Source organism: Ricinus communis, chromosome 10 (assembly GCF_019578655.1).
Source record: "Ricinus communis isolate WT05 ecotype wild-type chromosome 10, ASM1957865v1, whole genome shotgun sequence".
In the NCBI taxonomy this organism is placed as follows: domain Eukaryota; kingdom Viridiplantae; phylum Streptophyta; class Magnoliopsida; order Malpighiales; family Euphorbiaceae; genus Ricinus; species Ricinus communis.
Window position 1 is genome coordinate 12,179,381 of NC_063265.1, and position 12,580 is coordinate 12,191,960.

A 12,580-nucleotide genomic window follows, 5' to 3' on the forward strand; every position below is an offset into this window, starting at 1 on the left:
ATGGTAGAATGTCACTATATCTTCTAATAAAAAAAAAATTATTCCCATAAATAATTAAGAATTTTAAAAGAAATTAGTACGGAACTATTATTAATAGTAGTCTTTTAGCTGTTATATCTTGCATAAAATAAAGGCTCATCATCTAATTAATTGGTAAATTGGAAAAATGATTCAAGATTAAAAACAATTATTCAATATTTCATCAAGTTGCATTTACCTTTAGATCACAATTCAATGAACCACAAAAGATTATATAGTTAATATTTCGATCTTATGGTAGAAAAATAAAAATATTCTTTCTTCGTAGTTTGGGGATTATAGTCCACTTCACTAATTATGGAGATGTCTTTTCAGCTTCTGCCAGCATCAATTTTTATGGCAAGAAAATTGGGCTTTTTCCACTTGAATATGTACTTGTGATATTCATAAATTGGACTTCATATGTGCATATTGTATAATATATGGATAACCCAAATCACATTTAGGATCTAAATTCTCAATGTCTATTTTTAAAGTAATCTCATTCTATGATTAGATTAAGGCCTCAAAGTCATATTTGTTATTAGTATATGCAATTTTCTTTTACCTATCAGCATTCACCATACCAAAAAACACTGTAGGCAGGCAAAGGAAAAGGTTATAAAAGGGTCGTCAACGTGGATATATATATATGTGGGTCATGAGTTACACCTCCTACTTATTATTGATTTTGTGCTTAATCAATTTAAGAAACAATCCAAAATTCTGACATTGCATCGCATGGATAACATGGGTTTTCTTTTTTCTTTTTTTAGCCATATTATATGCTCTATATTAGGTAAACAAAACAAAAATAATATCATAATTTATCAATTTAATTTTGTGGCTTCGATACCTTCCATTTCAAATAAAGCTTTACATTTCTGGATATATTCATGGCACGAGCATGACCTGCCGTTAATTCTGATTGATTGATCCCTAATCTCAATTCCGTGTATTGATTTTCTTTACCACTAAATTAAATGACTATTATGGAATAAATTTATAATTTATTATCTATCATTTTTATATTATATTATTCTTTTAGCAGTGATATGAGTCAATATATATAAATTCATTTTTATAGCTATCATCTAAACTTTTAACTCCAGAATCAATCACTAGTTAAATGCTTTGGCCTCTGGTTGCGATATTTGGAATGTAACGGGCAACAGAAAGACAAATTGACCAGCAACAATGGACGTGCAGGCAAACCATGCACTCATATGATATCATATAATACATACCAACTCCCATTATTATTATTATTATTATTATTATTATTACCATTCTCTTCTCTTTTATCATTTACTTGATTACTATAAATACTATATGTGAACAAAGACTTTGCAGAGGTACTCAAAATCAATTATGCCTCACCAAAAATCATGTCAAAAACTCTTCACCATCTATCTCATCTTGCTCTCTTTAACCCTCACTTTTCTTGCTTTGTCTTTTAAGACAAAACCCCTTACTACCAACCCTTCACTTATCCATTCTACCCAGGATTGGTTTGATTATCTTCTTGCTAAAAAGATAGATACCAAGAGAATCAAGATTGGATTAGTCAACGTAGATGACGATATAAGGAGTCTTTATGATACATACGGATTAGTTGAGACTGTCCATGTTGATTTTGAGCCTATTCCAGAAGACAGAAAATGGGAAGACTTCTTCCCTGAGTGGATAGATGAAGACGAGAAGTGGGGTCCGCCGCGGTGCCCGGAGATCCCCATGCCACGGCTGAAGAATTACCGTGGCTTGGATGTGGTGGTGGCTAGGGCTCCTTGTGTTGGTACTGGTGGTGGGAGGAAAGGTATCAGGGATATACGCAGGATGCAAGTGAATTTGGTGGTGGCCAATCTTGTGGTTGCTAACGGATGGGTCAAACCTGATATTGATCGGACGGTGTATGTTGTGTTCATGGGATCATGTGGGCCCATGCAAGAAATTTTCAGATGTGAGGATCTCCTGTCACATATAGGTGATTATTGGGTGTACAAACCTGATTTAAAGAAATTGAAGCAGAAACTACTAATGCCTGTTGGTTCATGCCAGATTGCCCCTCCTTATGCACAGACAGGTACGTTTTAGTTTGATCATCGCTAGTCTCTTTCTTAACTTGTTCTAATGGAAATTACAATTTGATTCTTGGGTGACTCTGCAACGTGCAACTATATAAGGAAAGCGTACTGGCAATGGTAATCAAAACTTGGAGTTGGTGGGTCTTTGTTGAGATTCCATTAGATTATATTTATTAATTAAATACCTATTACGTGTATATATAGGCATTGACAAATCAAATTCTATAGCTTTATATATGGCAACAAAAGAATAGCTTTGTATTTCCGTTTCCATTTTTAAATCAATACTCTTCAAGTATACATTAATTAGCATGGATTTTATCTGGTAACTTTCAGAAGGATAAATACAAGGGTAACCCTTCATGTATAAATATAGTAAAAATTAAGTAATTTTATGTATATATATTGTATAAAAATATCCTTTTTATTTTTAGTTACATATATTTTAAAATAATTAATTTATATAATAAATCTAGTTAATAATTATTATAAATGTATATACCATAAAAATAGCTAAATAATAAAATATAATATTATTGAATATGTAACAAATGATAATATTATATTCATAGAATATTTGTAGGGTCAAATACCTTTCGTGTGAATATGTAGTTGTTGATTTGCAGGTGATGAAATATGGAGACATTATTTGTTAAAACCAATGAGCCTAAACCAGACCACATACAAACGAAGGATTGCCTACGCAACAGTCCTCCATTCATCCGGAGCTTATGTTTGTGGTGCAATTGCTTTAGCACAAAGTATCATTCAAACCAACTCAACCAAAGACCTAATCTTACTGCACGATTCATCCATAACTCCAAAGTCTCTCCGAGGATTGAGAGCTGCCGGTTGGAAAACCAAGTTAATCCAACCCATCAGAAGCCCTTCCGCCAAGCCAGGATCATACAATGAGTGGAACTATAGCAAGCTTAGACTTTGGCAGTTAACAGATTACGACAAGGTTATTTTCATAGATGCTGACATTGTAGTGCTTAAGAACATCGATCAGTTCTTCACTTTTCCACAATTGTCAGCATCTGGCAATGACAAGTCGTTCTTCAATTCAGGGATCATGGTGATAGAGCCATCAGAGTGCACATTCCAGGACTTGATGTCGAAGACTCCCAAGTTAACTTCTTATAACGGTGGTGATCAAGGGTTTCTTAATGAAGCATTCACATGGTGGCACAGGTTGCCTGCAAGGTTAAATTATCTTAAGGTTTTTCGGGGTCCAAGAAACGAGAATCATCCAGTCCCAGACAATCTTTATGCAATTCATATGTTAGGGTTGAAGCCGTGGATGTGTTATAAGGACTATGACTGCAACTGGGATATGAAAGATCGCCATATTTTTGCTAGTGACTCGGCTCATCGGAGATGGTGGCAAGTATATGAAGCCATGCCCAAGAAATTGCAGAAATATTGTGGGTTAACGAAGCAAATGGATGCAAGAATCAGGAAATGGAGAGGGATAGCTAATAAATTAGGTTTGCCAGATGGGCATTGGAAGATCAATGCAAGAGACCCCAGGCAACACCATTTTGTTGGATGATTTCTTTTCCCCCAGTTTTCAAACTTGTAGGTAGATATATTACCTATCTTTTAGGACTGAAATTGTCATAAAGTCCTAGAAAATTACTGTATTATACATATTTTTATTTGATGTCAATCAATATTAATTTTTATTTTCTTTAAAGTTATAAATAAGAGATAAAATCTCGCTTAAGTTAAAAAGATATATATTATTATTACGCTAAATTTATAAATGTAAATTTTTTTTAAAAGGATAAAAGTATTGTTAAAATAAAATATAAATTATAAATATATTATTAGGCAATTAATTAATTATTTAAAGATCATGTTATGGAATTATAATAATTATTTCTATTGATTCGACTTTGCAATGGAAAAGAAAGATATTGATTATAGACAAAGAAAATGGATCATGGTGTTAGCTTAAATGTGGGATTTAATTAGCCAATTGTGGCACTAAAAGGAGCTCCTGACTGACATCGCAATTTACTTCATAATCTTAAATTATTGAATTTATATGTCATTCCTTAGCTTTTATCTTTTTGACTTGGGATTCTTCCCATACTTATTAGCTCAATAATATATGTAATTACAAATAAAAACATAAACTGATAGATAATTTAAAAAATTACAAGAACTCTATAATAAATAAATAAATAAATTATAAATAGGATTAGGTAAAATCCTGTGAATGCTTTGACCGCTTGGGGCAAGGCAAGAAAATGTACCTTTCTAGTCCATAGATATGAAGGTTAAGCTTGAACAAACGGAAAAAATGGGACTATGGTAATTTCGGGTTTGGAATCTTTAAATTAAAATATATACTTTTAAGGTACTAAATCTGAGTTTTATAATTAATTTGTATATTTACCTAAGTATTTACTAATATCGGACTTGTCATAAGTACGAAGAACTGATTTAATATATAAGAATTAAAAATTAAAGTGGTTTTATAATGACTTAACATAATATAAAATTGAAGGTCTATTTTTTCTTTTTTGATAATAAAGTAAGATATTTTTCTATCACGGCCGCCTTCCTTTTTTCGGCATTTATTCATCTCAAAAGAAAGAGCTAGCCAACCTCACAAATTCCATTCTAGTTTTATAATGATTTACATTTATATAATTATTATATTTTATATAAAAAAAATGAGAAAAATAATCAGAAAAATAAGGAGTCACGATAAAGGTGACGAAGTAACCAAAAGTGGAGAGTACCAGGAAGAAGAAAAGATTTGTGATCCCCCGACTGGAGGGAGAGAGCAAAAGCAGCAAAATTGAAGTTGGACTCCCTGGAAACATGACGAAGAAGCATTTGAAACTTGGCAATCCCCACATATAATATAACTGATCTCATGGACAAGCAGAACATCATGTTTTCATTCAGACCAATTAAACTTGGGATTGCATTTGAAAATGCTGCTTCCAATATCTTCTTCTTCTTCTTCTTCATCCTTTATCAACACACATTTTGCTTATAAATAAAACACATAATATAATTTAACTAATACCCAACTCTTAAAATGAGGGGAATTTATTAAACATTGGATAAATACATTTATTCTTGTTTATTCATTTTAGAAAAAAAATGTACTCTTTACTTGTCACCGAATTTAGCTCATGTTTCTCATTTTCTTTCAATTATAGAAACAAACTAAAATATTTATCGCAAAACTGATTACATCAATAAAATTAAAAAGGTTTAAAATAATATATTTCATGAACAATAGTTTTAATATTTTTTTTCTAAAATTTTTCTTGCTCAATTTTTTTTTTTAAATCTCATTCGTTCTTACAGTATAATATGTTTCAATTCATTTAAAAAGTTTATGGTTTTCTAATTGATAATTAAAAGAATTTATAAGCACAAGTCAACTCCAATATGTATAACAAAGCTCAAAAATAATTTAGTAACAAGAACTTCATAACACTTTATAAAGTTTCATTGATGTAGAAGCTCCAAAGAACCCAAAATTTGAATGAAAACAACTTCATATAGAATTTAGTCATATTTCAAATGTGTTTTCTTTATATTTTCTCATAAAGAACAATAATTTAAACCTTCTCCCAACATGTGAAGATAAATTGGACTATTATGTTAACATAGAGTTCAAGGTTGCAAACTCATCGATTCTCTAGGAATTTTAAAGCTAATTTTCTTGCTAATTTTGCTATAAACCCTGTAAATCAAAGCCATTTTATTTTTCAATTCTTATAACCCGGAAGAGATAAGACTTTATCTTTTTGAGTTTTAGTTGGAATAATCAAAATCTCAAACAAAATGTGACCTGAATAATTTTATAAGAAATATAAATGCCTCAAATAGCACTCTTCAAGAATTCGAAATCAAAATCTTTTAGCATAGTAGAAGTACATCTTACTAATAGTCGATCTATAAAATTAAGTTTATAGATACAATTTTATAAATTTTTTAATATTTAATATAATTTATAACATTCTATAAAATAATAGTAAATTAATTATTTTAAAATATTTTTAATTATTTTTTATAATTTTATTGGTGTAATAAAATAAAATTTATTTTAAAAATATTTATTTATTAATTATAATATTATATAAATTAATACTATCAATATAATTGATATTATTATATTTTAAAATTAAAAATTATTATAATAATTAAAAATGAATTTATTAGTAAATATAATAATTAAAAATTAATTTATTAGTAAATATAATACTTAAAAATATTATATTTTATAATTAAAATTATTATCTAATTAAAAAATTAATTTATTAGTTAATATAATATTAAAATATAAATTAATGTTATTTTTCAGAATAATTATTATCCAATGAAAAAACTAATAAGAAAATTAATTGTTATGTAATTAAAAAATTAATTTATTATTAATAATATTATATTTTAGAATTATAATGAATTTTTAATTAGAAATATACCTTATTAATTAATAAATTAATAAAAAAATCAAAAGATAATAATTTTATATATAAAAAATAAGCATATGTATTAAAAGAATCAATAATTTTAATGTGATATTAATTTTTTAAAATGAATATCTTAGGTTGTCTAAAATTGAAAACATCTAGTTTTGATAACAAATCAGTGTTTTAAAAAATTATGCCTTTATAATATATATTTGTCTATTCTTAATTGTATATTTTGTTTAAAAAAAAAAAACAGTATGTTTTCTACTTTCCCTCTCTCTCAAAATCCAAAATTTCACTCTTTTTGCCGACCAAAATCGAACACAGTCTCTCTCTCGTAGTCATAGTGTCTCTTTGCTTGATTCCTTGAGAAAGAATATAATAACAATAATAATGCAAGATTTTCTGGGATCAGTTAGGCGATCAATAGCATTCCGTACACCAGATAATAATCAAGAAAACAACAATTTCAATCCATTAGTAGAAAAGATCAATTCTTGCATTCGGAAATCAAGAATTTTCTCTAAACCCTCTTCTCCTTCTCTTCCAATGGCTCCTGTGATCCGGTATCGTAAAGGAGAACTGATTGGTTGTGGCGCATTCGGCCATGTTTATATGGGCATGAATCTTGATTCTGGTGAACTCTTGGCTGTGAAACAGGTTTCCTCATTTCCTTTTTACTGTTTGCTTTATGATTCTATCTGGGTTTTCTTTAGTTTTAGGTTTCTACTTTGATTTTCTTTTTCTTTTTTTTTTCCTTAAAAGAATGGGTTTTGGTTTATTTGATTTAGGTAATTCTGGGTTTTGGTTTCTGGTTTTTTTCTTCTTTTTTGAGTTTTCAACATTGTGCTTTTGGGGTTTAGTTTCAATTTGAGTTTGTATAAATTTCGGGAATTTGATTTTTGTATTTTGGATTATTATTATTAATATTATTTTTTTTGTTGTTGTTGTTGTTATTTTACCTATGGTTTTCGGGTTCTGTTATATTTCACTTCTGGAATTTTTTTTGACTTACTTTGGTTTGGCTTTGATTTTAACATTGCATTTGTATCTTTGTTTCCTTCTAGGTGTTGATTGCAGCTAATGGTGCTACAAGGGAGAGAGCTCAGGTAGGAATGGATCACAATGAATTGTATCAGAATTCCTCACTTGAATGATTAGTGCAATTGTGTAAACCTCTTTCCTCCAGAGAAGGAGACTTTTATCTAAATATAGGTGCATTTTTTCATTCAAGTATATAGAATGCATTCGGGTGGCCCTGTCAATTTCATTACTTCAGTAACCTGGGAGACAATTGATTTCTTCTTTCTTATATGCTGAATTTCTGTGACTTACTGTATGGTTGCCAAGAGAAGTTTAAAGTTAGGATTACTAATCTTTAACCAATTCAAATTGTTCTCTTCTGCCTGATTATGTGAGACTGAGAGACCTTCAATTTTCTCATTTCTCATACATTTGGATATCTCAGGATTCTGATGTTTAATTTCACTTCTGCATGTTATGTCATTATTCAAACAGAATGCACCAGAACCTTTTTGCACTCCTGAAGTTTATGGTCCTAGAACCTTGCCTGATTTTTTTGGATTTGTGATAATTGCTATAATCATTGTGCTCTTTGATGTGGATTTGGAGTGAATTGATTATGGTTGAGGTCATTTAATTTCTTATTGATGCAAGTAGGCCCATATCAGAGAGCTTGAAGAAGAAGTGAAGCTTTTGAAGAATCTCTCCCATCCCAATATAGTTGTGAGTAATAATGATTGTTTTCTTCTGTTTATTCAGTGAACCAGAAGTGCATCACTGCTCTGACTGTGTTGTGTTTGCCATGTATGATCTTTAGAGATATTTGGGTACAGTAACTGAGGAGGAAACCTTAAACATTCTGCTTGAGTTTGTTCCCGGGGGATCAATTTCATCACTTTTGGGGAAATTTGGATCCTTCCCTGAGGCAGTAAGTCTCACCAACTTTACTTATGTATTTTAGGTTACTTGGTGCTAATCTTGTGTGCTAATTTCTTAAGTAGGTTATAAGAACATATACACAACAATTGCTTCTGGGATTGGAGTATTTACACAATAATGGAATTATGCACAGGGATATCAAGGTGCCTTTAAATCCCCATCCCGTGAAATTGCATCTGAGAAAAGTTCTTTATCCTTTTCCTCATCTTCTCAGTATTAATAGTGATATGTATTCCAGGGTGCCAACATCCTTGTCGATAATAAAGGATGCATTAAACTTGCTGATTTTGGTGCATCAAAACAAGTAGTTGAGCTGGTTTGCACCTGTCCCTTAAGTTTCTTGTTGTTGATATTTTTAGCATTCAATAGAAATAGTATCTATATAATTACTTCTAGTTGCTTTTCTTTGATTTAATGAGATGCCTGTTGTATAGGCCACCGTTTCAGGGGCCAAATCAATGAAGGGAACTCCATACTGGATGGCTCCAGAAGTCATTCTGCAGACTGGGCATAGCTTGTAAGGAGAATTAAATTCCTCTAAGCATATGTGTGTTACATGCTTGTGCTACTTATTCTCTGATTTTCACATCATGGTGCTTTTGACTTTAGATTCTGCAAGATCTTGTATTACACTCTTTTGTTGCTTAAATTTCTATAACATATTGTTGATAGTAAGGTATGCACCTTGAAGTTAAGACAGGGATATTCTTCCCAAAATAGGAGAAAGGGAATTTGAGAAATAAGGGTCAGTGCTTATTCAGTTCACAGTCATTCAAGATGCGATTAATTCCATCTCAATAGTTCTGAAATCTAAGAGGCATGTATGTATATATTGATTTGGGGTTACAGCCTTATGAAACCTAAAGTGTTTGCATTTGATCTTAAGAATATTTCTCATATTAACTATCCATTCTAGTTAAAGCGACAATTTCATTTCCTTTCATCCTTCTTGGCTTAGTAGAAAATGAGTTGCCTGAGTTGAAATTGAATTGATAAAACTAACAAAACAGAATTAGTTACGAAATGGGAGATAGCAATGGAAGAAAGTAGCATTCATTTTATTCCTTTATAAGAAGCCAGAAATTTGTAATGGTTAAATTTAATGTCCTTTCTCTCAAGTTTGCATTGCATAATTCAAATGTTGGTTCATGAAATCTGAGGGGTTAGGGAATTTTGTTGATGCATGCCTGTAAATTTGCTCTAGATTTGGTGGCTAAAGTTAGAATCCAATAATTAATATCTTCTTGTAGTTGTGAACTTAAGAAGACCTTTTCTCTATGATTAATGGATCAAAATGTTATTCATCATGGTTTATATTGATGAATTGAACCTCACTGTTATATTGTATAATAATTCCTCAGCTCTGCTGATATATGGAGCGTCGGATGTACAGTAATTGAGATGGCCACAGGAAAGCCTCCTTGGAGCCAACAATACCAAGAGGTACCTGATCTGCTGCTAGCTATTAAGAGTTTTGGGTTTATGTAATATAATTTGCATCTGAGACATTATTTTAACAATGGTTTTCATCAGGTTGCCGCCCTCTTCTATATAGGGTCGACCAAGTCACATCCAGAAATCCCAGAACATCTCTCTGCTGAAGCAAAAGATTTTCTCCTTCAGTGCTTGCAAAAGTAGGGGTTTTGTGCCTTTTTCTTCTCTTCTGTTTTTTGGTATCAAAGTCAAATTTCCATTGTCCTGATAATGCTTCTTGTAGTGAAACAGAAAGTTGGAATTGGGGAATTCAAAGTTACTAAAATTTTATAAGATATTGGTTGCACCATTATACTATGTTCACTTTCAGCTTTGAGAACAAGTAGTAACCCCAAAACTGTAGTTTTACTCTCATCTTTGGACTTATGATATATGTAATTTCCATTGACAGGGAGCCAAATATGAGGCCAGATGCATCTAAATTGCTGCAGGTGATTCTAATTTGATTTCCATCTCGAATTATTGGTCTTATTGTTGACGTGGCTTTTAACTTTTTGAAATAATGTTGATGAACATAGAGGTTAGACGTGACTTTCCAGATTATGCTTAGTGATTTAAGATAATTGTAAATGTTCATTCAAATGCAGCATCCCTTCGTTACTGGCCAGCAATTAGTATCTGATCCTGTTGGCACTTCCAACATGGTTAGTATACTTGGACTGGATTCTGGGTTTGTTGGTTTTACTTTCTTGTAGATCATTTTTTGATAGAAGGAATTTCTATTTACCATCAGGAAACTTCTCCAGTTCCTCTGCAGTCACCTACTGAGGAGCTTCAAACCTTGTAAGTTTCAATTTGGTTTTATTTGAACTACTGAAGCAGTATGTTATTATTGCCTTCATGATGCTTTGAGTGATAATAGTGTCAACTATTTGCCAGCCAGATGCCATCTGTCTCTGGCTCAATGGATATTTGTAACTTGGGCAGTTTGAGCTGTTCAGTTGATCCTAAGAAACTGTTGGAAAGCAAGGATTTATGGAGAACAAATAATAGTGATGATGATATGTGTCAAATGGATGGAGATGATTTTTCTCCATCGACAAGTAAAGTAAAGCTCAATTCTGTGTTGATTGCTGATGACTTTTACAAGGTGAGCACCTGCTTTCATGTCTTTCTGATATTTTGTCTATATTTGTTAGCAATTAACAGTTTGCTACTGTGAATCACTAACTGTGCTTGTTAGAGTTGTTACTCCAAACATGAGCTCTCTGGAGATTGGAAATGCAAATTTGATGAAAGTCCAGAACCAGAACAAGCAGGAATAAAGTTGGACATTGATCAATCACAAAGGGACAATAATTTTTCATTTCCTTGTGGAGCGTCATTTTCAGAGGATGATGATGAGCTTACTGAGTCCAAGATTAGAGCCTTTTTGGATGAGAAGGTAGTTGTGCTTTTAGTTAACAATGAATTAGGCATTTGCAGTGACATTGCAGATATGATTTAAGTAGACTGTTATGATGTTGAACTGGAAGTTGATGTGATGTGTCAGGCTTTAGAACTGAAGAAGCTGCAAACACCTCTATATGAAGAGTTCTACAACAGTTTGAATTCAACACGTTCTCCAAGCTTTGCAGAAAGTTCAAAAGAGGAAACTCCCCCAAATTACTTAAAATTACCTCCAAAAAGTAGGTCGCCCAGTCGGGTCCCTGTTGGAACCTCATCGGCAGCAATTGATGCTGTTAGTTCTGGAAGTCCTGGAAGCAATAACAGGCGTGTATCAAATGTTGGCAATGCAAGTGATCAATCTTTAGAGGAAAATTCATCACCTCAATGTAATGATCAGAAAGGATTTCTAGTTGATGATCCGCCAGAATCAAGTAGCCCAAGGTTAGTCCATAAGTTGGTTGCATCTTTTTGCTTGACTCAATGTAATCCATTATTAGTTGGGAAATAATCTGAATTGGGACGTTTGCTACACAGTGTAAACTTTTCTGAGATCCAGAGGAAGTGGAAAGAAGAGCTTGACCAAGAGCTTGAGAGAAAGAGAGGTTTGGATATCTTGTTTGTCTAAGTATTAATTACTTAGTACTTCTGTGACATTCTTTGGTTTGTCGCATCTATATTTATCTGAAGAAATTGTCAGAGGAAACCAGTTTTTGGTGCATCCTCTGTGACGAATGTATGATTCTGAAAATTGTGTTGGCAGAGATGATGCGGCAAGCAGGCACGGGAGGTAAAACATCATCCCCGAAAGATCGAGCTTTGAGCCGGCAGAGAGAGAAGACAAGATTTGCATCTCCAAGCAAATGAGTGGTCATTCTAAGAGTGAGGAGTTCAAGCATTAGATTTAAAAGTTTTGTTCAGTGTGCATAGTGTGGTCAGTTTGCTAGCTCTTGTGAATGCTGGGGCTTTATTCAGCCAAAATGGTGCCTGTTGTTGTTGCTGCACTATATATAGGGCTTTAAGAGAAGGGTAAAACTCCTGGAGATAAAAGTTTATTGTTCCCTTTACATTTGAGGGTTGGGCACATGTTTCTTAAGTTTGTAACCAGTGGCATCAATGTACAATAATCATGATAAGCTTCTGAAATTTTGTCTCATTCTTCCAGCTTATTGTTGTGCCTTCTTTTTT

At 32.1% G+C, this 12,580-nt stretch overlaps 2 protein-coding genes across 2 annotated transcripts; both read left to right on the top strand.

The window, feature by feature from the left end:
- The first annotated feature begins 1,304 nt into the window (after window positions 1-1,304).
- On the top strand, window positions 1,305-3,801 carry LOC8285559 (putative UDP-glucuronate:xylan alpha-glucuronosyltransferase 5). Its single transcript, XM_002512329.4, has 2 exons — window positions 1,305-2,101; window positions 2,729-3,801. The coding sequence occupies exons 1-2, from the start codon at window positions 1,390-1,392 to the stop codon at window positions 3,655-3,657; spliced, it is 1,641 nt and encodes a 546-aa protein (XP_002512375.2). The 5' UTR covers window positions 1,305-1,389; the 3' UTR covers window positions 3,658-3,801.
- Window positions 3,802-6,801: 3,000 nt separating this feature from the next.
- On the top strand, window positions 6,802-12,556 carry LOC8285560 (mitogen-activated protein kinase kinase kinase NPK1). Its single transcript, XM_015715080.3, has 17 exons — window positions 6,802-7,210; window positions 7,618-7,659; window positions 8,231-8,296; window positions 8,391-8,501; window positions 8,575-8,655; window positions 8,751-8,828; window positions 8,947-9,029; window positions 9,874-9,955; window positions 10,046-10,146; window positions 10,398-10,437; window positions 10,594-10,650; window positions 10,740-10,789; window positions 10,886-11,096; window positions 11,190-11,390; window positions 11,499-11,836; window positions 11,930-11,997; window positions 12,156-12,556. Exons 1-17 carry the CDS (start codon window positions 6,944-6,946, stop codon window positions 12,257-12,259), a joined length of 1,980 nt encoding a protein of 659 aa, XP_015570566.1. The 5' UTR covers window positions 6,802-6,943; the 3' UTR covers window positions 12,260-12,556.
- The last annotated feature ends 24 nt before the right edge of the window (window positions 12,557-12,580 follow it).